This window comes from Molothrus aeneus, chromosome 14 (genome assembly GCF_037042795.1).
Source record: "Molothrus aeneus isolate 106 chromosome 14, BPBGC_Maene_1.0, whole genome shotgun sequence".
Taxonomy (NCBI): domain Eukaryota; kingdom Metazoa; phylum Chordata; class Aves; order Passeriformes; family Icteridae; genus Molothrus; species Molothrus aeneus.
The window spans coordinates 8,656,107-8,683,835 of record NC_089659.1 but is presented as its reverse complement, the minus strand read 5'-3'; the positions used below and the strand labels follow the sequence as shown (position 1 = coordinate 8,683,835).

Genomic DNA, 27,729 nt, shown 5'->3' with positions numbered 1-27,729 from the left:
ATCAGTTGAAATTTTTTTCTGTCCCCTTAAGTCTGAAGAATAAATTTGATGTTTCTGTATCAGCTCTTAATGCTGGCTTTTATTTTACTCAGTAGTATAAGGGACATATGCAGTGCAGGTTGTGTGCTGGAAAACTCAGTCTGAAAGGTGGAATGCAGGGAAACACCTTCCAGTGAGGATAAACTGAGGGGCAGAAGGAAGGTGAGAAAATGCTTTGACCTGGTGAACAGGAAACACTGATAGTCCACAGAGGTCAACAGGGTTGTTCTTTGTGAGTCCCTTCAGTTTATAGGGATGTTTTATTTCTCACCTAGGGCCAGCCCAACACAGCAGAGTGTGTCATTATTTCTGTAGTACAGAGTAAGCTGCAGCATGCAGTAAACAGCCTGAGGAGACTGGGGCACAAACTGCAGTGCCTTAGAGCTCGAGCACTGGAGCTGATGGAGTGCAGTCAGTGACAAACTAACAATCTAATGTGTAATGTTTGAACAGTCACATCTAATCCTACACTAGCTTCTTGAAATTCAATTTCATGGACTAATCATGAGAAATATATCTAGTGTGAAGATTTGCCTAACCTTAATTAGTGTCTTTTTAATATGGAAATCAAACCTAAGCCACAAACTTCCATTGTCAGTGGTGTTCATTACTGCCTACAGTATGATTTCCATCTGAAATAATGCATGCTTCAAAGCACAGATCTCTAATGCTTGCTCCTAGCATTTAATATTAATCACTTTAAGAACTTGCCTATGTGGTATAAAGGAACTATGACTGAAACCATCAGGGTAAGGGCAGGTAATGATTGAAAACAGTAGTTTGAAGTTTTCTGTTGCTGTTTGATCTTAGCGTCATACTTTGTCTTTTGATTAGTACTGCAGTATTCAGCTGGGCTGTATTATGCTAATCACATTATACTGAAGTTATTTATACCTCACTGGGTTAGTGTGCACTTGGCCACTTAATTGGGTCATTAAAAGGCTCTTGAAAGCAAGTGGGGTTTTTTTATTTACTGGGAATAGGGGTATTTAACTTCATTTTGCTGCTTTTTTTTATCTGAAACTTTCAGTGAGAAAATACTTAATATCTACTGTGCCCACAACGTTTTATTTCTAATAGCTCAGCTGTTTTGTTGTAAGAGCACTTACATGAGGAAAGCAATTCTGAGCTGGTGGTAGACCTCAGCATCCTGTGCATTTTGGCAATTTCAGTGCCACTATTAAACATTCCACTTAGACAGAAAAATTCATGGCATTTAATATGAGTTGAATAATTGTCCATCCATTTAGTGCCACTTCAAAAGAATTTGCTGTAATTTCTTAATACTGCCACTTTTGCCTGTTTCTGTGAAAAAAATTTCCTTTGTAGGTGCCCTGTTGATGTTGCTTTCTGTTAATAGCTGTTCTTGTGTTTCATGAACATAACTGGGTTGTTTCCCTCTGTATGGATGTTAGTTTGTCTTGTGTTTTGGGGGGTGGGGGATGGAGGTGAATCATGAAATACAGCCTTTCTCAAGTCAGTGGCTGGATTAGGCCAGGTATAATTTCTGATCTAAAACTACCCTGTTCACTCCAAGTCTGATGTTTTGTTGGCTATCTGCAGTAGTGAGAAAGTTCAGAGGAGGTTACTGGATTGTTTGGTTTAGTTCTTGTGGTTGAGGGGGTTGTTCAGAGGGTTTTTAAAAAAGTAAGTACAGAATATGCATTTCCATACAAATAAGTTTGAGTGGATTTGGGAGGAAAAAAATATGAGGAGAAGCTTTCTGGAATTAGGGCATGGTCTCCTGTTACTAAGATTATCTAAGCAGCTGTGCCATGCAATGCCTTTTGCAAGCTACTGTGCCTTCTGAAAGATAAAAGTATGGGGAGGTTTGGTTTGACTGGGGTTTTTTCATTTTGGTTTTTTACTTGTTGTTTTTGTTTTGTTGGTTTGGGTTTTTTTGTCCCTGATACCTTTCCAAAAGGTTATTTCAAAATGTCTCTCTTGGGATTTAGCTGTCTGGGTCGAACGCTGAATTTATTCATGACCTGAGGTGAGGTAACTACACTGTCTTAGCTTACCTTGCTCTACTTAAGAAATATATAAGCTCAAGTCTTCATTTTAAGACAAGCAGTTTTATAGGATTATTTTGATGGCCTTTTTTTTTTCCCCATCTCTGAATTAATCTAGCTTGAATTTGCCTTCAATGAAAGTGGGAAGGTAGAATTGTGCTCAGTATTTCAAAGGGGAGCTTGCCTGCCAAAGCCTTGTGTGAATAATATTTTCCTCTTTCCAGGAAATGCCTTGTTCTAGCTTTTGGTACAGAAGGCTAGCAAGGGCAAGTTTATTTTTCCTCCAAACAATGCCTGTTATATCTGTTCTACCTCCTGAAAGTTGGCAAGTGGTAAGAGAAGCTTAATGTCTCTGAAACCCTGCCAAGTGAGGAGGACTGAGCTGGCAAATAGATTTACATTTTAGAGGTACATTCCCTTCATCTAAATCTGCAGCAGGATTTATTTCACTTAGAGTAATTGAGTTGGTTTATTCTACAGTTACATGTTGAAAAGCTACTCATTCTGCAGTAGTGTCCTTGGATCAGATTGGATTGGATTCCCTGTTTTATCAAACCTAACATCCTGCTGTTGTCAGGTGTTTCTACTGCAAGCCTTTGACAGTAAATATTTGAATGGAGAGTGACTGGGTTTTTGTTGTTACTTGGGAAAATATATTTAAAATGCCAGGTCTTTGTCTGGGGACTTCTGTGAGTTTAAGGGAGTAGTGCTTCATCAGCTTTGGTTATTCAGTTAATTCTAACACAGCAAATACTGTTGCCAAAACCAAGAATCTGACTTGCATGCACAGAAGCAGAGCCACTGTGGGGAATCCTTCCCTCCTGCCCCTGTGATCCCACTCCTTTTAAGGAACCACCACTGAGTAGATGGAATTTGGGTGTGTAGGATGGCAGCAGGACCCAAAGGCACCATTACTGATGTGTGAGATTTTGTTTGGTTTTCTCACCAACTAAAAACAATCTGTGTACTAAACAATGATGTGTTGATAGAAGCAGTGTTTTATAAATACTTTTAATTTTAGGCACCCAGCAGCTTGCTTGAGGCACTGGAACAGCATTTGGCTTCTGTGGAGGGAAAGAAAACAAAGGAGGTCTCTGCTGCCAGCAGGTGAGCACCCAATGAATTACAACAGTGCCTGTACACAAGATTTGCCATTGTCATTCTAACAATTTTCAGGATTCAGTCATGTGCTATTCTTGATTTTTATTCACTTCTGAATGTATCTTCCTAGAAATATAAATTAAATATCTAGTGAGTAATAGTCTGATAGCTTAGCCACATTTGAAGTGTGGGTATGTCTGCCTGTGTCTCAGATGGATTTCTGATTATGCTGTAATAAACCACTGAGCTGAGATATTGTACATTATTCATTTTAGTTTCTACTTTTTTAAAGTCCTTTGACTTGTAACATTTATAAGGTGTTTGGATTTTGATACTCTTCTTACCCAAGATAGGAGGGTATTTATCTGAATTGTTATTATTTATATATTCATGGCCTACCTCTCAGACCATGAATTTATCTTGACCTTCTCATAAAATTTCTTCAGCCCCTCCTCAGAATAGCCAAATTAGCTTAGATGTTTTGTGCTGAAAGAAATTGTGTTATTCTTTCTGTCAGTACAGTATCAGTATGTATGAAAATATTCCTGACTGAATAATGAGAGATCTCTTTTGTCATAGACATTCTCCCACAGAAACTTGGTAAATATTGATAAATGTATCAGGCTGAGCTATGTTTCCAATTTGCTGTCTTTCCTCTCAGATTATTTTTTTCAAGAATCTAAGGATTCCCTGCCACAATATTCTATTCATATATATAATGTTTGCTTTCTTTGCTGTTACATAGTGTGCAAACAAGCTTTCTGTGCCTCTGACATTTGAATAACATTCCAGTCTAGTCTAGATAACTTTAAAAGGAAAGACAATTGCTGTGTTCCACATTTTCCAGTTCCTACCCACTGAAACTCAAGGGAGTCACTCTGTGCACTCCTGCCTCTGTCACCAAACTGTTTCTGGGTGTCTGCTCTTACGTACCAGAGAGTAAGGGAAGTGGTGACTGGGAAGGAAGATGACACACGACTAGAAAAGGCACTTGATGATGAAACTGTAAGTGATGTATACCTGACTGTGGGTTTTTTAATATTTTTTAAAATTCTTGCTCCTTTTAGAGCCAGTGCCCTATCCAGTGCTGTTTCCACACTTGCCAATACAGGAATGTCCTTCAGCCGGATGGATGAGAAAGAAAAGCAGCAGGCATTGGAGGAGGAACAAGTTAGACTGCAAGCACTCAAGGTAGGATGTTTTTATCAAGTTTTGTATTCAAAGATTTTCTGGTGATGAAGCTTGCAAGGTCACTCAGTGTTCTATGTGAGGAATGTGAGCTGTGTAAAGCATACACCTGTGCTTTGACCAGTGCTATAAAAATGCAGTGAACCTATCTAGAAGTAGTGAGGGATGTAAATGAAATTAATTTAAACAAGGGTGTTGCATTACTATGTTATGATTGGGTTGCCTGTTGTCATACTGATTTCTGAACATCTGAATTGAACCATGAAGAGACTCATAAAGTAGGGAAACAAGCCTTCCTGAACAAAGGTCCATTGAACTGTTCCTCTGAGTGACTGTGGAGGGAGCCTGGAATGTGTAGCTCGACTAGAAGTGATTTACTTCTAGGCAGATATGGATTAAAAAAGAATTATTTAAAACATCAAGTCTCACCTTGATTTTTACATGATTTGTTAAGACAAATATTCTTATCTCTAATTTCAGTTATTTTTCTGGTTTTAGGACTTTATAGAATTAAAATTTTCTTCTTTGAAAATGTCTCCAGGACTGAAATGTTAATAAATTAATAAGACTAAAATGCCAACTGTCTCACCTTTCAGGAGCAGCGATTAAGAGAAATCTCTGTAGTATCAAATTCCACTTCCACATCAGCATCCCCAAGCACTTTATCAGGAAAAAGTGTGAATACCACTGTAGCTGTTGACCTCTTTGCTGCACCAGCACCCACAACAAATAGGTGAGAGATATTTTGCTTTCCAAAAGAAACAGAAATTACTGCACTGACCTGTAGCTCCGCAATCAACTGCAAAACTGTGATCCTGGTTACATCTCAGGTACCTTCTGCTGATGTTTTCTTGGGGTACCCACAATAATTTTGTCAGTGCTCAATTACCAGTTTATTGTATCACTGTTGTTGATGGGCTGTTAGCAGATAAGAGAAAATGAGATTGGTACAGGTGTTCATAAAAGCAAGAATGCAATACCTGTTACATATCTTTATATTATTCTCTCTGTCTCTCATTTCTTATCCAGCATGCCCAACCTTTCTAGTGATCTTTTTGATCTTCAGCCTGCATTTGTTCCAACTGTGCAAAGTACTCCAGCTATATCAACATCAGCAAGCAATGCTTGGGGAGGTGAGCTCATACCTTGATTTGACTGTCTAAATGATAAGGGAATTCTTAGAATACAAGGTTCATATTTAATTGAATCTGCATCTTAAACCTTAACTATTTTGCATCCAAATGTTCATAAGAAAATACGAAGTAAATCATCTGAAAATTCTGACCAACTTCCTTGAACACATAACATTAGTGTTGATGGAACAAAGGAGTGGAGCTGTTCAATAAAGGGGACAGGGAGAAGAAATAAAACTCAAGATCTAAGTTGAAAACCATTGGGAAATAAAACCTAAGCAGGTGTAAGTGAGAAGATCCTGGACTAGTGTTTCCATTTAATTAAGCAATATTTAATATACTTCTCATTTAAAAGGTGTTGGTAATTTCAGAGTTCCTGTAAAAAAGCTGTGGACCCCAGTTTCTTCACCCATCCTTCCAAAGAATGGTCAGGTTAGATGTCCAAGAAATTACTTAAATGCCAAAAGAAGGCAGTGATAACACCATGGTAAATGTTAGTATTTTAATTGGTGAATTGATACTCTTATATGCTATTTAAAAGGTAGATTATTGAAGCCGAAAATGTAGTATCTAACTTCTTTGATATATGTTCTGTCATTCTTCCCCTCCCACCTTATGTCAATACTAGAATTATTTTCCCTAAACAGAGAGCTCTTAAGATTTTTATCTAAAACTAAAAATTTGTATCTAAAATTTATGTTTAGATAATATCTATCTAAAAATTTGTATCTAACTTTGATCATTAGGTAGAATATTTACAATTTGACTTTGTCTAGAGATTCTCATATTCAATCATTTCAGTCTGTTTTTCTTTTCCATTATTTGTACTCTGTATTCTTTCCTTCAATCCTGCATCTGAAAGGTCCTTTCTCGTCTTCCAATGGTTGTGTTGGTTCTCCACCTCATCTGGACATCTTTGACATGAAGCCAGTTGAAGAAGCTGTAAAATCTGCCACCCCTTTCATCAATTCTTCTTTTTCCTCCAAACAAACAGTGGAACTGTTTAGTGGTAAAAAAACCAAACCCCATGTAATTTATTTGCAAGTGGAGGTGATAATGCTAATAATGTGGGCTATGTAGTCTTCTTGTGATATGGGCCCATCTTCACTTTTTATTAATAAGTGAAAATGGTCCATTAATTCCAGGTGTAGTAAATTATATGTTTCCTTAAATGTTTATTTCTGTAGTTGAAATAAACTATTATTTTGTTCTGCTTGCCCAGTCTAGACATCCTAAGATCTTCAGCTGATTTCTTTCCAACTGCAGCCTCCTTTCTCTTTTGTAATGGGGAATGCAGTAGTTACTTGGCTTTTCAAATATGTAAAATAGAAAAAAACACCCTTTTTATATTAGTAAAATTTCCTAATTTTTAACTGCAGACTTAATTGTTGAGTTCCCTCTTCCTTTTTCTCTTTAAAACTGATCTTATTTTCTTCTCTCCTTTTGCCAAGATGATTTTAGTGGTCATAAACCAACATATGCTTCTGTGTATCATCCTGTGACTGTTGATGGTAATTTGATTTTTTTTTTTTTTTAATTTTTGTTTTTTAAAACTTTCTGGTTTCACTAGAATGAGTGATATTACTTCATGGATGCATTTCATTACTCAACTTTTTTTTCAGGTTTTCCTCTTCATTCAGCTTCTCCGAGTACTGCCTCTTCAACAATTAATGTGGATTTTGATGCTGTTTTTGGAGGAAAATCTACAGCACCAGAGTACAGGACTGCAAGTGGTAAAAACTGCCTTATGACTAATTTATACCCTACAAGCAAAAATTGCTTAACAATTTAGCACAATTGCTATTGCAGTTGGAAATTTAATAACTTAATATATTTGCAAGGTGATTATGGGCTGATAAGAGGCAATCAGTTCAGTTGTTAGTTATTTACTTTAAAATTATCTTTGATTTCATTCTCTGTGTAATAACTGTTTCCTCTCTCTCTGGGGGAACAAACTTTGAATGTGGCCCACTGGATTCTCCTAATGGGTAAGCTCATATTCATTTTTCTTCTGTGCTTTCTCTTGATACATGGTGATGATTTCCCTCTGATTCCATTCAGAGGCACAGCACTTGCAGAAGTCCAGAACTGGTTGTGTGTGTTTCTTGAAGAATACCTGTCTTTCTCTTCTGTGTACCAAAGTATTGTTAAAATACAGTTAAAGATTCTTTTAGATTAGTAGGTACAATACAGTATTCCATGAAAAATAAGAGGTTAAACTGTGTTTCTGTCCAAGTCTTAAATACTTCCATCATGTTGAACCCTCACATATAAATACTCAAATTAGTGCTCTAAAGACAATACCTCCCTGGCCTACAGATGTCATTTATTAAATGTAATGTAACCATTTTGTTAACAGTTTATTCTCTTTGTTTAGGTTTTAACTTTCTAGATGATGTATTGCAACCCACAGTACCACCACAAAGTCAAAGAGCCACTGTAACCAGCCAGCAAAGTGGAAAAATTTTAGCAAATGACCTTGATTCTTCACTTGCAAACCTAGTAGGAAGTAAGTGTGAAGCTTTTAAAATTTACTTTCCCATTTTTTACTAAAAGCAAAATAAGCTTTTTTTCCCTCCAAAATTAAAATGCTTAAGGATTTTGTCTGCTTCTTTACCCCCACAGATCTTGGCTTTGGAGGAACTCCATCGAAAAAGTAAGTGCATATATGTACTTAGAATATTCTCACATGAGTGTTTGAAAGTCTCTGGCACTAACATGGCAAGGATCTCATCTCTTGAAACAATCCAGAATAACTGACAAGTGCATTGGAACAGTATGTTTGTGGTCAGTCAGCACAACGTGGCCAACCTTAACTTTTAAAGTAACTCACTTTAATTAGTTTTGCAATTGCTGTATTTTTATTGAAGTATTTTTATTTTTATGAAACACTAAAAAAGTTACCTCAAACTCCAGTTAGTCATTATATGCACAGTGCAGCACTGATAGTTCATTTTTAACACAAACAGAAGCCCCAGGCTTCACACTTACAGGAGAGGAGATACATAAGTAATTACTGAAATTCTGAGTGCTTCTTCATAGATTTCAGCTGTGTGCATGCATTAAGGGATGTTTGGGTTTCCTGTCATGTTGTTTTACTCTAGATGTTGTCTCTCCATGAAAACTAACACCATGGCTTCATTTTAGATCAGATATGCAGTGGTCTCAGCCTACAGAGAAAAAACTTACTGGTGGAACAAACTGGCAAGCAAAAACAAGCACATCAACCACGTGGACCCCAACTCCCTTACCCACTATTCCACACATGGTAATTTCTGTACTGTGAAATCACACTTCATTCTAGCAACTGCTGCTTCTCTGCTTGCATTCATTTAAAAATAATTTAATTAAATTTAATTTTCAAATTCAAAGGCATTTGATACAAGACTGGGGGTAGCAGGGAATGCTTACAGGATCATAGGATCTTACTGAATGAGGTAGAGATTTTAGCATGCTTTATTTCCCTCACTGAAAAACTTGTCCACTAAGGGCTTACAACTCAAGTGAAGGGTGGATTACCTGTCTCAGTTCATAAATTCTTTCGGGATTGAAACAAGTGATCCCAGTCCAGAAAATTCCTGATGTGTATGTTTGAGATGTTCCCACTCCCCCTCACATGCAAATGTGCACACAAAAATTCACCTTTAAGAATCCAAAGAATGTGTTTTAAGGGCAAAACTGCTGTTCCTTCCAGTCTTTGCTCCTTTTTCAGTTTTATCATGAAACACTGCTGCAACCCCTGCAAGGCACCCTAATAAGGAGGTCAAGCAGCGCTTTGGACTTCTGATAATGCTCAACAGCAACTTCATATTTTTAACACAGTAGAAAATGTTAAATGTATCTTTTATAGTTATTTAAATGAAGAATTTTCATTTGTAGGAGGAGTATTTGTAGGCAACTGACTTTTCTATGATTTAAGACGATTTTTCAACTGTGTTATATTCATAGAAATATGAATCACTTCTAAAATATAGCTCTTAGAGGGAAGTAGATGTTCATCTCAGTTACATAGACAACTAGGATAATTACCACACTTCCTGTGAATTTTGGACTGCTGTCTGACTTAATTTTGCAATAAGCATAGTTTTGCCTAATGCCTATTTTCCTTGTCTTATGACTATGCTCATTCAGAATTAGAGAAGTTGAATACAGTATTAAATCCAGTATTGGACTCAAAAATTAAACTAAAAAATTTGATGAGAGTGTTATTGCATTCCCATTTGAGATTTTTTGAGACCATACAATCTCTTTATCCCCTCTAGGTGCTCTAGAATGTGTTGTTAGAGTGCTGATGCATTTTTATTTCTGGAACATGGAGGGTACCTTAGTGCCCATTGATCACTGTGGATTTCAAGTGATGTTTTGATTTCATATGTTCATCAGGTCTAAGCATTTGACTGTTTTATGCCAGGTGTCTGGTCATGCCTTTTCCTGGAGCTCCAAACAATTACTGATGTCAAGATCTAGCTCAGCTCTGAGCCTCTTTAAAATGTGTGCCCCAGAACTGCAGAGGTCTCAGTGTCCTGGCTGGCCTCTGGCCCTCAGAGCTCACCCTCCAATTCATGAACCACTGCATCCTGTCCCATAGCCAAGGGTTTAACCAGCACCTGGGGTTCAGTGGAATTAGCACAGCTTAACAAAGCATGGCCTTAGGAAGCACGTGCATTGCTGGGCCTGTGAATGTAACCTGATATAAGGCTAAAAATGCTCTTCATTTTTCTTTTGTCATACTGTGATATGTGCTGACATCAGATGTTAGTATGTGGGCAACACCAACCTGACTAAACATCTGCTGCTATTCAGTTCCTAAACCAAATGGTCACTGGCTGTCTTGGCTTTTTTTCCTATGCCCTTCTCCAATAATGGGAGGAAGAAGGAGCATTGCATGCCATGCCCTCTAAAAGCTTCTCACACACGTGCTTGTGCAAGCAATATGCTCAAATCTGGCTAGGTGTAGTAAAATTTCTAATTTTGCTGTAAATTGTACTAGTGGTAACTTTCTAAGCTTATTAACTTATGTTACTGTCCTTGCACTTTTTTCCTCATGGTTTAATGGTTTTAATAAATAAGCATAGTTAAAAACTGTTATGGTACTGGACTTGAATCCATCCCTTAGTTAGAATTTCCAGCATGAATACCTATTAAATAATTTTCTATCTTATCCTTTTGCTATGCCAGAATGGAGTACACTATCCTGCATATGTAAGTCCATTTCTTGTAAATACATTGGTTATTTTTAGTATTGAAAAATGTGGTTTTCAAAGTTCTGTAGATCTATTACTAAGTATGCATGAGTTTATCTAAAATTTAAAATTTTCTTGTTTAAAGGTACCTGCTCCTATCACATACCCATTGACCACACCTCAAGTGCCTGTATATGGAATGGTAAGAAGCTTGATTTGTTTTGAATTCCTGAAAACTGAGTTGTCTCTACCAGTGGGTTTCATGTCATGAATTATGATGTTCAAACCATCCTGCACATTAAATGTGTTGGCAATAGTGTGTGAAATCTGGTATGTTTCTCATTCTGCATTGAAAGAGATGACTCTGGGGTTGATATAGCAGTGTTTTTTAAAAACTTTGACTTTATTCTCTGTGTGTCTATATTTTTCTTTTCTACTATACTTCAAATGCAAAAAGATGTATCTTGTGGAAGTAGTTTGAATTTGATATATTTGGTTCTGTGGGGTTTTTGTTTTTCTCACAGGTACCTCCTCAGGTTGGAGCTGCTCCTTTGATGGCACCTCAGACAATGATGTACACACAGCCTGGTCTAAGGCCAACAAATCCTTTTGCACCCGTTTCTGAAACTCAGGTGAACAGTGCTCTTTAATCTTGTTAATATTGAAGCTTCAGCCCTGGCAAACACAACCAAATGCTTCATTAAAGGCTGCAGGTGTATTTCTGCATGTGCAAGTGAGGGGTTCCTCAAGGGCAGCAACTTTTTCTGGTGAGAAGGTAAATTCAGATGATGGAATTGCAGGAAGCAAGGAAGAAAGTGAAAATCAGATTTTTACTTCTCACTGTTTCAGTAATAAGTAAACAGGAGCGGTGAAGGTATGTAGGTTTTATTCTCCCTATGACATTAGCTGGATACTTGGTTTACTCATGCTGACCAGAGCAGTGCTGGAAGCTTCTTCAAGGATCAGGTGATGTGGGAGGGAAAAATGCATGGACAAGAGATCATTCAAGCTGGAGAAGCTGTACTCTTGTCATCCAAATACATTGGTTTTAATGTTCTTTGGGTTTTTTCAAGTGCCAAAGCCTATAGACTTAAAAGTAACAAAGCAGCCAAATAGATTCTTTATTCTAAAACACTGGGAAAGCATTTGTTATATAAGTGGCATTAATACATAATCTTTGTTTCACAGATACAGTTCATGTAGAACCACCAAAGCAACAAGATGTGACAACAACCAAATACTGGTAAAAAAGAAAAGACTGAATTTCAATCTTTCCATGATGTATTCCTGAACAGGGCAACTGCTTATTCCCTGTATAATACAATATTATTTTGAACTGCAATGCTTTAGAGATTCTTGTTTATAACAGTCACTGCAGTGTGAAGTCATGTTTGTTTCCTGATTTTTTTTTTTTAACTGCTCAGCAGAAAACTATTTTTATTGAGGTTGACTCAGAAGGTGCAAGCTGGATTACCATGTTCAAAATCAAGGAGAAGGTTACATGATTGCTCTACAACCTTAATCATCAGTGGATTACCTTAGGAATTGACTGAGAATGTCAAAGTTATTTATTTTGTTCATAAATTCTGTGGCTGCTGTAACCAAGACACAACACAAAATCAAGTTGAGCAATAAAATTTTTATGTGCTCTAATAAATACTCTGATAGAGCAGTGCTTGCATTATCATAAGGCCAACATTGTGTGAAATCAGACAGCTTTTTCACATTAGAATAACTTATAGTAATTTGCAAACTTTATAATGTGAGTTTGAAATGCTGTGAATCAACAAGACACATATTACACAGACATAGTAAAAATAATAAATTGCTCCATTGGTATGTCAGTATGACAGAGCTGAGTTAAAAGAGCCAGCAGCTGCAAGTCTGTGACAGACATGGGGAAATGAGTGTGTTCCAGAACAGTTCTTGCAGCTCCAGCAGCTGCACTTCACAGGTACCTTCTCTGCAGGTGGCACCTCCCACCAGGGGCTCAGGGGAGAGCAGCCTTGGGAGCCAGGGTCTGTCAGTGCCCCAGCACTGCAGCACTCTGAGAGCCTTGTTGATAACTGCAGTGGAGGCAAGAGAGCCAACTCTTCTTTCTAAAGTCCATTAGGTCAGAAGACTCAAACCTTGCAATCATGCTGACACTCATGAACTGGCAACTATTTTGAAATTATCCAGCTGTAGAGAATAGCTTGTGCTTCTTTTTTGAAATAAGAACCTAGTTGTAAACCATATAAAAATAATTATTTTTAAATGTGTAAATACATGTAAACTTTTAGATAGTTGTTTCTTTGATGCTGCAGTAATCTTCTTCTGTAGTAATTTCAATATAAAAATGCTACCTTAAGAAATCCGGACTCTTTTTGAGAGGAAAATCTTTAAAATCAACTAATTTATGTAATATTGCTGTTCACAATGGGTCAGATGTGTACAGACTTCTGGAACTTGTTTTGTACTTAAGAATCTTCCTCCAGAACTGAAATTGGCTATGAAAATGCCTTGTATTTTTCACTGTCCAATAAAAAGTGATAGCATTAAAAAAACCCATTAGTTATAAGTAGATAGAAGTGGGAACTTTTCCTCCAGAAGTTTTGTGGCAAAATGCAATGAAAAGCTCTCCTGTAAAATTATTTCTAATAATGATTAATATTAAAGCTGAGTTTTCTATTGTTATAATACACCTCCAGCATCATATGTCTTTTATCTTTTGGGAGAGTCTGTAATTGCAGAAATATCTCTCACTCTCACCATACATGCAGCTAGGCCTGAGAATCTTGTCAAACTCTCCTGTAGAGCACTTCTAAATAAAGCACATTCCTCAGAGTGAGAACAACCCTTCTATTTTTCCAAATGCTTAATTCTGTCCAAAGAGTGCAAAAATAGTATTTCTTAACTCTATGGTAAATATTTTGCCCAATGAATCAATACAAAAGAAACAAAATAAAACTCCTCTCCTCAACCCTTGAAATCTGTAACTGCTGATTTCCTGGAAAATGAAACCTTGCAGACATTTAAAACTCAGTGTTCCTTGACGTATATGGACTTTCAAAGAATTTGGACTCAGTAGATGGTAGTTTAATGTTCAAGTTTGAATTACAAAGGGCTTCAAGCTTTAATCCACCTTTATTGGGTTGAACAATTGTACAATTTTAAGCCAATGAGTTCTTCAGTGCCTATAGTTGCCCTCCACATGCTGAGGGAATAGATGCCATTTAGAATGGGTCGTTGTGGTGAGGGGACTGTTTATTTAAGAAATAGTGAATTCCATAGATTCATTCAGCAGTCAAAAGTCTTGTGTTCAAATTAGATCAGTCCATGTAGTTATGAATGTCTGGGCATTAATGGCAGAAGTGAGAGTGCTACAAGCAGGCAGTTCCTAGCACTGTAAGCTGTTAGGTCTCTTTCTTATACTGAGTTGTATAAGTGATAACACGTTATTTTAATAAAATATGCAAATAAATGCCTGGCAAGCAGTATATATTTGTTATAACTTTATTTCAGAGCATTCTGAATATCTGGAATGTACCTGGCTCAGAAATGGATTTAGTACTGGATAATAGCTTGCACTACTTCTGATTTGCTCTGGATCTTTTAATGGTTTTTTTGGTCTGCTTTCTTGTAGCAAAGCTGTCTGATACCAACTTATTAGTATTAAAAAAGGAGAAACAGCCACAAAGTATGTTTTAAGAACTTTATAACCTGCCTTCTTCTGTTGCTTTGAAACACAGCTTGCAGCTTGATCCTTGTGAAGCCAAGATCACTTTGTACCTTCTCTCTGCACACAAGTGCACAGGACTGGGTTTTGCCCAACTCTTTCTTGTGCATGTGTTGGAACACACAAAATGGCAGAGTATGTGTTTAAATAACATACTTGAGAAGTGAAAACCAAGGACTTAGGATGCTGTCAAGGCTTTTATGGCTATTCTCCACAAAAAAAAACCCACTTTGAACACCAACATTGTTCTTGAGGGTGACTGTACCAGCCTGCAGAAACTGCTAACAGCAGTTGTGAGGAGTCAAGAGAGATGTATATAAATGTGATTTTCCTTCTGACTCATTGGATCACAATCATGTTCTGAATACTTCAGGAAGCTGATGACTAAGATGTCTCTCCATGTTTGTCTGAACGAGGAGGAAGACTGTGATTTGTGCTGTACACTTTGCATTATTGTACTTTAGTGGGTCACTTGAGCCTCACTGTTGGGACCTGGTGCTGCTACAGGCAGGCTGTCATGGAACATGCCATTGGATGGCTTCTGAGGGACTTTGGAAAGGTGGATTGTGTGAGGTCTCTTGGACTTGAACATGTACCTCTAAATAACTGGGGTTTTCTAATGTTCTCAAGATGTAGTTTGACTTTGCCTCCAAGAAGTTACTGATTTTTTTTTAAATAAATTTTGGACATGTGTACTAGAAAAATCTGTTCTGTGCACATAGTGGTGGAATATTTGTAGGTAAAATAACAAATGGACTTTTGTTTAAGAAAAAAACAAAACCAACAGCAAAAACCACACACACAAAAGTAACAACAGAACTTCTGACTACAAGATTGAATACAGGGTCTATCTATCCCCAGCTGGGTATTTTGATGTGTGGCAGGGATGGGGGGGTTACAATTAGAATAGTATGCACTGTGGATCGGTGCTTAATTTGTACATAAAAAGGAAAACTTTGTTTGGGGTAGTTTGTATTGTAAGGATAACATCTAAAGGCACTGTATCAGTCATTTATTTCCATTGAAAAGATTATATTTTTGAGCAATGGAAACTGTACATGTTATCATTTATACATTACTGATAGCTAGGACTATAGAAAACCTGTTGCTATGACTCTGAAGCTGTATCTGACTTGTCATTGATCTGTACATTTCTGCATCACTACTTTATGCAGATTCTCATAATCAGCTATTTAAAGAGATTGTAGTAACTGGTACAGTTACAACAGGAATTGTAACATCAAATCTTTCAGTATATCTCAGATGTGTATCCTTGTGATTAAGCTTAATCCTTTACCAAATGTTTGGCTGGAATCTTATCTTGGAGCAATGACAAAATAGGTGCTGGAACAGATTTCCCTCACCCCAACCCACACTTTATTTATTTAATAGGTCTTGTTTTGTATGTTATGTTTTCTCCCATAAACAGGTTTGTGCCTTTTATTGGATATTTATTTAAAAGGAGCTATGATAATTTAGGTTGCTTTTTTTCAGATGTATTCTTGTACAGATGTTCCTTTCTGTGAGTTCCTTCATTTTATAAGAATACAGAATGTGTGGAAAATATACTAGCCACAAACTGGAAAAAAATCTAAGGATTTATGTTCTATGAATTTTTTAAAAAATAAGCCTAAGCACAAGACTGGCTGTGTTGATATTTTAATTGTGGAACTTCACAATTTGTTAATATGCAAATTGTTCATTTTTTAAAAAACTGCTCGTATCCACATATTTGATGAAACAGGTTTTGGAAAAAAATAAACTTTGGCATATGCAAGGCATGTGTATATGTGATCATTTTTTGTGTTCTCAGGCTTAAGGCTTTCTATAATGCCTATAAGCCATGGCTGAATTAGAGTGTTTAACTGGCTTGTTCCTCCTCTGTGTTTACACTGGAGCAGAGGAAGCTCCAGGGACACTGTGAGCCTTGGCGGAGTTTGCCTGGAGCTGGATTCCTTCCCCCGCCATCATCATTCCAGCAGTGTGGAGGGCCTGCAGCAGGGTGAGGACATGGGGGTGCTGCAGCTGCTCCTTCTTTCTACAGCAGAAAACTCCATTCTTAATAGCAGTATTTTTGTTTCTTTAGGTTTCAGAGATCTGTTTTCAGTTGTAAGCTTGGACTATTTAGTAGTTTATTCGTGTTGGTCTCCATCTCAGAGCTGAGGCCTGGGCAGCAGCAATGAGCTGCGGGCTCGGCCGGGCTGCAGCGAGCCGGCTGTGAGGGCACGGGTCGGGAGCAGCCTGTGCGTGTGAATGCAGGGCAGGCATTACCGCTGATCCTTTCGGAATGGTTATTGTAGATTGTTAAAGGCATTGGCTCTATTTGGTTTGGCATCTGCGCTGTGGGATAGGCAGAGCAGCTGCGTTTAGAAACAAGGGCGCTTCCTCCGCAGGCAGAAGCACAGGGTGGGACAGGCGGCATCGCCTTCCCGCGACAGGGCAGGCAAGGCCCTCAGTCCCGGCCACCCCAGGCAGTCCCCGCTGCCGGAGCCTTCCCCTACATAGCGGAGCCCGCCCCTCTCTGCCGGATCCTTCCCTTTCATAGTGGAGCCTTCACCTACATGGCGGAGCCTGCCCCTCTCTGCCGGATCCTTCCCTTTCATAGTGGAGCCTTCCCCTACATAGCGGAGCCCGCCCCTCTCTGCCGGATCCTTCCCTCTCACACCGGAGCCCTCCCTTCCTGCCCCGCCTCCTCACCCTCCTGGGCCAATGGGCGGTGCCCGCGCCCCGCTCGGCGCTGACGCGATGACGCCTGTGGCGCACGCCGCGCATGCACCGTCCGTTCCCAAATGGCGGCGGCCGGAGGCAGCGAGGCGGCGGCAGCAGCAGCGGGCGGGAAGCGCGGCCCGCTCGGCATCCCTGAGGCGGCGTTCGTGGTGAGTGGGGCCGGCTGGGCAGCTCTGGGGAGGGGTTCCTGGGGAAGGGTCCCGGCAGTGGGGCTGGGCATCCCCGAGGCGGCGTTCATGCGGTGCGGGGCCGAGGGGTGGGGGCTGCGCTCCGCCACCTGGGCCCGGCCCCGTGAGGCGGCACCTCGGCGGGCGGGCGGTACCGGGGGTGAGGGCGGCGGAGGCCCTGCACAGCCTCAGTCCGGGCCTTTTCCCGGGTGATTGCTCTGTTCCATCCCAAGCTGCCCGTGTTCAGCAGTACCGCGTTATTGCGCTGCCGGGCTCGGCAGAGAGCCCCGTGTGGGGAGAGCCCTCCGGCACGCACCGGGCGGGGCACGCCTGGCCGCTCCTGCTCCATGGATAACCTGCCCTGCTCAAACACCTTTCGTGCATCTTCGTCTCTTAATCAAGTTCTACACTGCTGAGAAGATTCACTTTTCAGAAGCGCCTATGTGTTCTTGAAAACCAGCAAATGTGTATTTTCTGGAAAACAGGCCGAACTTGTTTATTCAGCTTTAAAAACTGATTTACCGAGGGTTTGATGATTCTGTTGAGGGGTTCAAAAGCAGGAATCCGTGACTGATGCAGTGGCATAATTTCACAATCATCCGTTGTCCACTTTCAGCTGTGAGCTCACTCTTGGTACACAGTCTTGATTGCTGTTTTATTTCCTTTGATCGATAACTATTGATCACAGTGGTTGTACCTAGCTGCCTTGGGGATCTTGGGAAGTGTTGGATGTCTGCCCCATCCGATACAACTGCTTTATAAATTTGTTTGACTTGCATTTTGGTGTTTCTAGATGTAGTGCTTGTACTGCTGCTGTGTCTTGTCTGGGCATAGGACCTGACCAGACAGGTGCAGTGCATTAACTTCCAGTGATCCAGTTCTTCCTATTCCTTTAAGGTCTTTTAACAGTAATTAGGATCTGACAAATCCTTAGTGGGCTGGAAAACTGTTGCTTCTTCCAGCTAACTTCCTTCCATGCTTCATGAGAGACCAGCAAAGATGAAAGTGAAAGGGAAGAGCCTGTCTTCAGCTGCCCTGTGAGACCTCACTGATCCTGACAGAGGAGAACCTGTGGTCTCTGCTGACTCTGTGGTCAAGGTGGCCACCCTGGCAGGAAGCAGGACATAAACAGCCTCAGCAAACACTCTAAGGGCATCTGTCACATCCCTCATCCCATGCTGGTGGCTGCCTTTGTAGCTGCTCTGTTTGGTTCCATGTAGTTTCCTTTCAGTACCCGTGTCTGAAATATCTTGTGTGCTGTGTCACATGGCTCCAAGAGTGCTGGGGCTGTGCATAAGTCCTGTGCTTCTCTTCAGTTCTTCAAAACCTTGTGGATCTTCATAATCTCTGGATCTGAACATCTTGGAAGCTTCCTAATTCTCAGTTTTGAGAGGTGCTCTGGTCAAATACAGGTATGTCTGCAGAAGAGATCCTCGATGGTGATCATAGAGTACTTGGATGTAGATGTTAAAATAGACTTTCTTTTATTCAAAATAAGCCTGCACTGAGGAGTTGTAATGGTATTCTGCTCTGCAGAGTGAAAATACTACTGTCTTGTGGGTAGGTTTTACTGGAGCTTTTTTTATTTCAGAAAATAGGTTTCTATTTCAAAAACATTTAAAGACTTGCTGATCTCTTGCTTGGCATTTCCCACACCACATGCTGCATGGGCAGTCTCACTGTGGATCTTGTCTTCAGAGATGGTTCCTGTCAGTGTCTTGGTTCAGTAGAGGCTCCTCACGCAATTTATGGCTCGTGCCTTCTCTGAGGCCGTTGTTCTTACACTCCTGCCCCTCTCCAGGTTCCAAGTGATGTTCAGCACTCAGAGTAAGTAGTGTTAAGATGCAGGGTTTTACTGGATAACAAACTCTCAAAACAGAAGTTTCAGCTTGGTGGTTTTGAGCTGTTGCCCAGACATTTCCAAATGAAATGCCTTCTTTGTTCTGCCTCCTTCAGCAGGTGTGAGGCTGCAGGTCTGCAGTAGGTGTCTCTTGTCATGTTCTCTGCACATGCCCCCAGGTGATGAAGCTCTGCAGAGTGCATGCCTGCAGCTCTTTATTTGGGTCACCACTCAGAAGAGAACCCTAGGGACACGTGGGAATGGGCTGTCCTGCTGCACTTCAGGGCTCTGCAGAGCATTCCCGGGCCTTGGCTTGAGCTTTGCAAAATGCTGCTTTGCCAGTGAATTCTCTTCCTAAAAAGATACAGATGAGTTTTGGCAGGTCCCTGCAGAAGCTGTAAGTGTTGTAAGAATTCTGCAGTGGTGGTGCTGTGAACACACCACAAAGTGGGGATCCTAATGGCTTTGGCAGCCAGCTGTGCCTCAGAGCTGCTCTGGTCAAGCTTAAAGAAGTGACTGTGCCTCAGCCTTGCAGATGGGGAGGTGGGACAAGAGCCTGACCAGGCTTGGAAGCCCCAGCAGGAACACCTTGGGGGTAAATCTGAGCTCACCTTGAGCTGGGACATTATGCAGTGGCAGGAGATCACCAGTATGCAGGGGGCCTGGATTTACTTCTGGATTCATTTCTCAGCATCTTTGTTTCAGTGCTGTCCCTGTGCACACACAGATGGCAGCTGAGGCAGAGCTGGGTGCCAGGCACGTGTGGGGGAGCTGCTGCCCCCTGCTTTTGCTCTCTGCCCCAGCTGGTTTAAACAAGCAGAGCTGCCTCCACAAGAGGGAGTTCCATTTCACACTATCCTCAGGCCTCACTTCCACAACACCTTCCCATACCTAATCCTTGTTTTCTTTGTTGAAGGCTTCTCTGGGAGCTTTATCCAGAGGCAGGAATGCTTCCCTGACTGTGAGGTAGCTCCTCCCTCGAGGCATTTTTCAAGCAGTCTGAGCTGTGGTCTCTTGATTTGGATCTACCACCTGGACAGTGCTGCCTGCTGCAGGTTGTGGAGTTCATGTTCTGCTACAGATTTCCTTTATGATAAGGAAGGCAGGGACTCCTTACCAGATTCAGTAATTTCCTAGTAAGTTTCTTTAGCCAGGAGAGTTAAGGGATCATAATGAGGGGGAACAGCTCCATCTTTGGTATCACTTTAGTAACATATTACAGTCATTTTCTGGTGGGAAGCTTCTGGAATGGAGACACCAAGTTCAAAAGGAGGAGCTGAAGGGGCCTGTGGTAGGGCTTCCATCAGATTTTACTGAGCTGTGTGGACAAGGGCAGAATTACCTCTCTGTGGGGGTGGGGTTGTCTGGAATTGTGTGTACATGGTCTGAGGCCAGAAACACGTGGTTGATCCCTGATGTACCTTTCAGCAGCTGGGAACACTGGCCCCCAGCAGATGAGCTGCTTCCTGGGGTTCTGAAGGAGGCACATGCCAAGCTTGACATCCTTGCCAGCTCAGGCCTTTCTTCTCGGGCAGCTTTTCCTGCCAGTCCTTGGCTCTCACTGTCAGTTGATGGTAGGACTGGCTGGAGTTGTTCTCTGGAGGTTTCTGTGGCTTCCTGCTAACCATAGAAGGAGCTTTTGAAACCCGGCTGTTCACTTCCATAGTGCCTGTCTGAGCAAATACTCTCAGCAAATACCCTTTGCATCTTCCTCTGCTACAACATGCTTGATCAGGCTCTTTTCCTTCATCAGTTTTGTCCAAAATAGTTCATGATCTGGTTAGCCACAGAGAAGCATTATCCCTGCTTTCCAGGTAGGAAACCCAGGTTTAGCCATGCCCCATGGACACCCACCCCTGTAAGGTGGCCCTTGACATCAGCCAGGACTGAAAGCACCACTAACCATGTTCTCACAGATATGGTTATGAAGCAATCCTTGCACCCGTCCCTTAATTCCCTAAAAAAAAAAAAAAAAAAAAAAAAAAAAAAAAAAAAAGGCAGGGAGGGGGAAATGAAGAGATGGCTAAGAAAAGAAACAAAATGCTTTGTACTTCAGTCCAGAGAAAAAGTTTACATTTCAAACCTCCTCTAGATGTAGCTGCAGTAAGATGATAGCATGTCTGTGTCTGGGATTTCCATAAAACTCTTCTAACACTGAGGGTTTCTTTCTCCCCTTAAAGGAAGATGTAGATTCTTTTATGAAACAGCCTGGAAATGAGACAGCAGATGTAGTTCTTAAGAAGTTGGATGAGCAGTATCAGAAGTATAAATTTCTGGAACTTAATCTTGCTCAAAAGAAAAGGAGGTAAGTTGTAATTTTTGCAGATTTGGGAAATGTTTAGCACAGTTGTGTTTTTTAAATCATAAGTCTAGTGGCCCAGAAGGCCTTGGGATGCCAGTGCCTCTGCCAGGGCTGTCAGGGGGAGCAGTGCCCTCAGCTCTGGGGAGCTCTGGCTTGAACAGTGCAGAGTCCTGTGGCTCTCACTGTCACAATAGTCCATGAGCCTCAGAATAAACACACTGGGTTTGTTTTACCTGCAGGGGTTTCACCCTGTATTTCTGCTGAGGTTTCCCTGTCCTCTGGGAGATGACAAATATTTGGAATGTAGTGTTTTAGTGAAAGGGGGGGTGTTACTGTTCCTGTTGTTGTTCCTTGTGAAAGCTGAGTGGATTGCTGTGCTTCCAAAGCCAGCCAGCCTCGCTGTTGTGAGGGCCAGGTGAAGCTGGAGCTGAGCTGCCTTTACATGCCATGTCTTTCAAACCTGCTTTTGTAAGCTGGAAAAAGCTGTTAACAAGTTTTTAAATGGAGGGTGGACTGTATAATAAAAGTGATCACTTGTTTAGGAAACTTTGTGTCTCTGTAAAATAATAAATTATGACTGTTGTTAATTCACAGGCTAAAAAGTCAGATTCCTGAAATTAAACAGACATTAGAAATTTTAAAACACATGCAGAAGAAAAAGGTAAATTATTTTGAATATCTAATGAGTATGAGAAAAGCTAACTACCTTTCCACCCTAACAGAACACATTGCAAGAAATGTTTTGGAGAGCACACTTAATATGCCTTTATAAATAACAGAATTATTTTTAAAGGTATGTAGTACTTTTTGAAAGCTAGTTCAAAACCAGTTAATGTTTGTAATGCAAACTTCATTTTTAATAGTGTATAGATTGCAGCTAAGCTTTGACTTCATCTCCATTCTTTATAGAGATTTCTGTATTGTTTTTAAATATATCTTTTAAAAATGCATTATTCTTGGAGCTCTAACTTTAACGTTGAAGTAAAGTTATGTAGAATTCCACAAAAGTTAATACTGTATCAATGGCAGAAAGCAGAAAAGTGTGCTCTTTATTCTAAGTTTTATGTCTTTAACATATTTCCAGTGAAAATAACAATTGTAAATTTTATCATTTGTCTTAAGGATTCCACACATCCAATGGAAACCAGATTTTTATTGGCAGATAATCTCTACTGCAAAGCTTCAGTTCCTCCTACAGATAAAGTTTGTTTGTGGTTGGGGGTAAGTAAAATGGACCTTCCTCTGAAACTGTTTCAATAACTTATAAAAGACTTGTGAAGGAGTTTTGGTTGCTGTCTGCCCTGGTTGTAGTGGGCACCATTCTGTTGATGGGTGCATGGTGGTGCTGTGCCCTGGCAGCAGAGCACATCTAACCAGGTAACGTCAGTGTGTTAGTGAAGATTTCTTGTTCCATTCTTTTTGGTTCCTGAACAGTAAGACTTCAGAGAATTGTCTTTTTGCTCGATTGGTCTTTCCAAAAACCTTGTTTGTGTTTCCCTTACCATTTCTGTCACTTTTTGTTCAAATTAATGACATTGCCTGGCATGGGAATGTGCCCAGCAAAATAACTTAGTTTGGCAAGTAGCTTCCCATCTTCTCTATGTTATTTGTATTCAGCATCTTGCTTTCCCTTTTCATGCACCTTTTTAGGGAAAGATGGGATTTCTGTTGCTCACAGGTATCTGCCAGCATTTAGAGTGGACTTTGCACTAAAGCCTGCTGGGATCAGCATTCACAGCCTAGATTCCTAAGTACTTAAGCACTATCAGGTTGGAGCATTTTGTATTTAGAGGCTTCATTATATGTGGAGATTAACCTGCTGATGCTTATTTTGAGACTTTTAAATCATGGATGTTCCTAAATCCCAGTGTTGGCTGCCAGACAAAGCCTCTTGGTTAGGACAGAAACACTGGACACATGAACCATCCAGACTAATTGGACAGTTGCTCCCAAACTTTCCCACTTCTGTCATAAAAAGAAAAAAAATTCTGATAGCTGTTACTATTAGGAGACTGTCTTCAGAGTTCATAAACACTGACTTTCATGGAACATCCCAGGTTTATTTTCTAACAGAACATCAGAGAAGGTTCATCTTATTAACAGTTCACACTGAAAAGCTGTAATGAAATGCCACACACAATTAATTTTATTTAAGTGTTCTTGGCCTTTCTCCTGCTTGTTGCCTGCACTCCGTGTTAGGCTGTGTGTCACTGTTACTGGGGATCTCTGTCCTCCACTTGCTTTAGAGAGCAGCTTATCCAGCTCTGGCAGCTCAGTGCAGCCTTCTGTGGGATCCTGTCAGTCACAGACTGTGCCTCCATTCAGGGCACAGTTCTTGAAGAGGACAAAGCTTCATTGGTGCATTTTCACCTGATACTGCTCTATTATCTCATCCTGTGGTAGCTTCTTACTGAAACAACCATGTGTGGAATTAAAAACCATCACCACAGCATCAGAGAGGACTTTTATACCTGTTGTATCTCTAGTACCTGTAGTAGCTCTTGTTACTGACAGTGCCAGATGTTTGTCCGTGTTCCACACAGAGTCTGAGGTCTATCTTGAATCCAACAAAAACTGTTTCTAGACTTGTGTGGCATCTGAAAGGTGCTGCTAAGAAATGTAAGGTCTCACTTTTCAAATACAGTGAGGATGAGATGCTAATACCTGAAAGGCTGAATGTGATCCACGGGGGAAGAAATCCCTTCTTGCTTAGCTATAGGAAGAGAGCTTAACTTTAAGTCACTAGGGAGATTTATTACTCAGTTACTGAAGGAGTGGAGGCCTCAAGTGGATTTGGGCATTGCCTGTCCTGAATCTTGCTTGGCCTGTCAGGACAGTCTGTTGTTAACAGGATTAGTTTTGAACAACAGCCTAAAATACACTTGGTGGGGCTTAGTCCTTACAATGCAAGATTAAAAGCTTTTATCAATCTTTCTTTTTCAGGCCAATGTGATGCTTGAATATGATATTGATGAAGCTCAGGCTCTGTTAGAGAAGAATTTGTCAACAGCCACAAAAAACCTCGATCTTCTAGAGGAAGACCTGGATTTTCTCAGAGATCAGTTCACCACTACAGAAGTCAGTATCCTTTTCATTCATGGGGGGGAGGAGATGTATCTGAAAGCCAACATCCAGGTAACAGCCAACTTTCTGATGTATTTTTATCTTAGACTGGCTTCCTCAAAATTCTGTGGCACTTGTGAACTTAACTGTCCTAGCAATGTAGTGGAATATTGTGTTGGCAGGGCTAAGTTGGAGGTTGGTGTGTGAGAGGTAACAAAACCTGTGTGTATGTCCTCATGAAATGTAGTGCAGTGCTTGCAACCCAGACTGGCTGCAGAGTGAGCTGGAAGGTTGGGTTGATGCCCAGGTGACCACCTTAAAGCCACAGGGTCACCACAGTGACCCTTCCTCTAGAGCACATGAACTTTGTTCTTTGCTGCCCATCACAGCCTTTGCAGCTGCCTCCAAGCAGCACAAGCCCTGCTGCAGCCAGCAAGGGTCTGGCTTGGGCTGTGCTCAGTGTTTTTTAAATTTCTTTATGCTGTCATGAACCACCTCCTGGGTGTGTGGGGTTGTTTTTTATACTTTCTAGTTAAAAACTATTTTACTGAGTGTAGCCATTAACTGAAGTATTAGATTTAGTTGAATGAAGTCACAACTGCTTGTTCTTTCAGGTTGGTACTTGAGCTGTCTTAGTGCAGCAGGAGTTTGGGAGCCCTGAAAGAGGCAAATACAGCTGATATGGGCGGCTTGAAATCAGCAAAGATTTAGGCAAAACTAAAATTGTGTTTCTCTGCAATATCTTTTTGGAGATTTTTAAAGTAATGATCTAAATACTGCAGTTACCAACAGTTACCAGTGTTCCTGAGAGCTGAAGCTCTGCACCAAGTCAGACCTTTCAAGAAATGGTTTCTGTACTGAGTGTTGTAACTAAGTGGCCAACTCTGTAAACTGCTCTTTCTCCTTTTTTAAAAATCTTTTTTTCTCTTTTCTGTTAGCATAAGAAAGCTGTTTCCTTAATTCCACACCCTCAGATATGGCTAGAGTTTATAATTGGGACGTAAAGAGAAGAAACAAGCAAGACCCATCCAAAAACAAAGCATAGTTTTTCCAATTTTAAATGTGGTTTCAATTTCCAAGTATTTTTTATTTAAACACCCCCAAACCTCATTCAGGACTGAGTTACTTTCAGCATTTCAGTAAATGGTAAAATATATAAAAACTAATGGTGAGCACCATTTTATTTATTTGTAAACTCAAAATTTGGTTTCGTGCATGCTTCATGAAATGAATTATTTGAAAAGGCACCACACAGTCCAGCAAAGGATTTAGTATTTTGATCAGACCAGTCCATCATAAATAAATTTCTACCTGAAAGCCTGTCTGAAAAGCTGAGGGGCATGTATGAAATGGAGCCTGACACGTTCACAGGCTAAGGCAGTGCAGGGTTTTTCTTTCTCATCTCTGTACAGCTGATGGAGTTAACTTTGACTTAGGCTGGGAAGATGTGCAGCTGTAATGTTCTAGAAAACAACAAAAATAGAGTGGAAACTTGGGGTTTGTTTCAGTCAGTTCATGGCAGCACCAGCCTGCAGGCATTCCTGGATATGGATAAACTCGTGGTCACTCTGGGTGAGCTGACTGCCTGTCACTGAGCTCTGAGCACCTCACAGGCAGCAGTTTGTGGTTGTCCTCAGAGCACTGGGAAGGGAGTGAGCAGCACAGGGCATGTCAGACCTGCAGGCCTCACCCCTGTTTTCCATACCTGTGCCCACGTTGGGTATTTCAGGGGAGGCGCTGAACAGGGACCCAAGAGCCCCCAGCTTGTGAGAGCCTCCCATTTCCATTCCCCAGGTTTCCAGTTGAGATGTCTGAACTCGGCCTCCAGGTGGGAAGCCTGGCTTAGGTCGGGATGGCTGACTGGAGCATGACCTCTGCTGGTACAGTTGGAGTATTCATTGGTCCTTACGAAGCCTTGTGAGATTGTTGCCTCTTACCTTTGCAGTTTCTTTCTAAAATGAAATGCTCAGTGGTGATGTCAGTGGCTAATAATCACATTCTGTGACTGAGAGTACAGGTTTCACTGCAAAATAAATGCAAATGTTAACTGTTCAATCTTCATGTAAGAAACAATATACCTGTAAATTTTTTGTACTTTTATTTCATGATATTAAAATAGTAAAACTAAACAGTTGTGGCAAACAGCTGGTTTTGTGCATTTTTCTTTGTGTGAAAGTCATGAATTTGATGTGTGATCTTCTGTAAGTGTTTCCCTCCCTTAACTGGGCGTGGGGGGATGCAAAATTCCGTGGAAGCAGCAGACGTGAAAAGTGTGGCTGCTGGATGCTGGTGTGAATGAAAGGGGGGGGAGTGTGAGTCAGCACATCTGAATTGGTGACTGAAAGCAAGTGATTCACCACACTGTGCCTGTCAGAAAGTGAGCTGCAGGGAAGGGCAGAGAGCAGGTAAACCCTGGTCAGCAGTAAGTGCCTGGGCTCCTCTCTTCCTTCCCCAGGGCCCTGCTGTTGTTTCAGTGTCTGTGGCTGCAGCAGAGGAACGTGGAGCCCTGCTGTCCTCTCCAACAGGTGTCTGCCACAGCAGCAGGATGTGGCACTGCTCAGGCTGCTGCTCTCCATTTTCCTTTTCTAGCATCAGCAATGATGGAAATGCAGCTGCACACACAGCCTGTGTTTCTCTCCCTGTCTTTCACAGTTTTTTCTTCAGTTTGGATTAATGAGACCCAACAGGCTGTGCTCCTCCCCCCCAGCCCTGGCTGGTCCTAAGGCAGCAATTGCCTTTGTTGTGCACAACAAAACGACCAGTTAAGCATTTCTGCACAGCAAAAGCAGAACCGAGCAAAATCAGCCGAATGCCACTGCCAGGAAGCTGCTGCCTCGTGTCAGAGGGGACAGGATGACAGCCTGGAGCTGAAATGGCTCCTGTGTTCAAAGGGCTCTGCTTCCTGGGGAATGGGAGGTGGCTGCGGCCATCACAACTCAGAGTTTGGTGTTTCTGTGTTTGATCCGAGGTAAATAAAAAACCCCAGAACTCCCAGATGAGCGTCATGACTAATCTTTGCCTGGGTCTGCTCTGCCCTTTGCTGGTGCCACCAGACCTGCAGAGGCCTCCTGGAGGGGCCAAGGCTGCGGTGGCTGCAACTGCTGGGAGCAGGGGGTGGTGTTGTCTCAGAGGAGCTGGTCTGGCTTTTCTCAGCAAGGCAGAGGACAGGCTCTGCAGAGTGAGGCAGTGCTGGGAATGGTGGATCCAGCCCTGGCTGGAATACAGAGCAGGGACAGGGAGCAGGGAACACGCTAAG

General features: G+C 41.1%; 2 protein-coding genes across 8 annotated transcripts in view; both read left to right on the top strand.

The window, feature by feature from the left end:
• LOC136562407 (phosphatidylinositol-binding clathrin assembly protein-like) overlaps nucleotides 1-16,151 on the top strand; it is a 28,843-nt gene extending 12,692 nt beyond the window's left edge. Inside the window, exons 9-23 of one of the 7 annotated variants that reach the window (XM_066559204.1) lie at nucleotides 3,073-3,158; nucleotides 4,220-4,343; nucleotides 4,937-5,073; nucleotides 5,370-5,473; nucleotides 6,336-6,482; nucleotides 6,925-6,984; nucleotides 7,096-7,206; nucleotides 7,866-7,982; nucleotides 8,099-8,129; nucleotides 8,621-8,741; nucleotides 10,652-10,675; nucleotides 10,802-10,858; nucleotides 11,181-11,288; nucleotides 11,845-11,899; nucleotides 14,388-16,151. In XM_066559204.1, coding sequence (XP_066415301.1) covers nucleotides 3,073-3,158; nucleotides 4,220-4,343; nucleotides 4,937-5,073; nucleotides 5,370-5,473; nucleotides 6,336-6,482; nucleotides 6,925-6,984; nucleotides 7,096-7,206; nucleotides 7,866-7,982; nucleotides 8,099-8,129; nucleotides 8,621-8,741; nucleotides 10,652-10,675; nucleotides 10,802-10,858; nucleotides 11,181-11,288; nucleotides 11,845-11,859 — 1,242 coding nt within the window. In that variant the 3' untranslated portion in view covers nucleotides 11,860-11,899; nucleotides 14,388-16,151. Of the gene's footprint in view, nucleotides 1-3,072; nucleotides 3,159-4,219; nucleotides 4,344-4,936; nucleotides 5,074-5,369; nucleotides 5,474-5,828; nucleotides 6,483-6,924; nucleotides 6,985-7,095; nucleotides 7,207-7,865; nucleotides 7,983-8,098; nucleotides 8,130-8,620; nucleotides 8,742-10,651; nucleotides 10,676-10,801; nucleotides 10,859-11,180; nucleotides 11,289-11,844 lie in introns of those variants that run through there. The other 6 variants (XM_066559209.1, XM_066559206.1, XM_066559205.1 and 3 more) reach the window with 6 other exon arrangements.
• Nucleotides 16,152-17,142: 991 nt separating this feature from the next.
• On the top strand, nucleotides 17,143-26,615 carry VBP1 (VHL binding protein 1). Its single transcript, XM_066559768.1, has 6 exons — nucleotides 17,143-17,250; nucleotides 21,289-21,413; nucleotides 22,005-22,071; nucleotides 22,533-22,631; nucleotides 24,354-24,492; nucleotides 25,448-26,615. Exons 1-6 carry the CDS (start codon nucleotides 17,164-17,166, stop codon nucleotides 25,516-25,518), a joined length of 588 nt encoding a protein of 195 aa, XP_066415865.1. The 5' UTR covers nucleotides 17,143-17,163; the 3' UTR covers nucleotides 25,519-26,615.
• Nucleotides 26,616-27,729: the final 1,114 nt, after the last annotated feature.

Excerpts from the sequence above, each read along its gene's own strand:
- VBP1 (XM_066559768.1), top strand. The coding sequence starts at position 17,164 with ATGGCGGCGGCCGGAGGCAGCGAGGCGGCGGCAGCAGCAGCGGGCGGG. Across the intron at positions 21,414-22,004 it reads CTTGCTCAAAAGAAAAGGAG|GCTAAAAAGTCAGATTCCTG; the intron begins GTAAGTTGTAAT and ends GTTAATTCACAG. Across the intron at positions 22,072-22,532 it reads AACACATGCAGAAGAAAAAG|GATTCCACACATCCAATGGA; the intron begins GTAAATTATTTT and ends ATTTGTCTTAAG.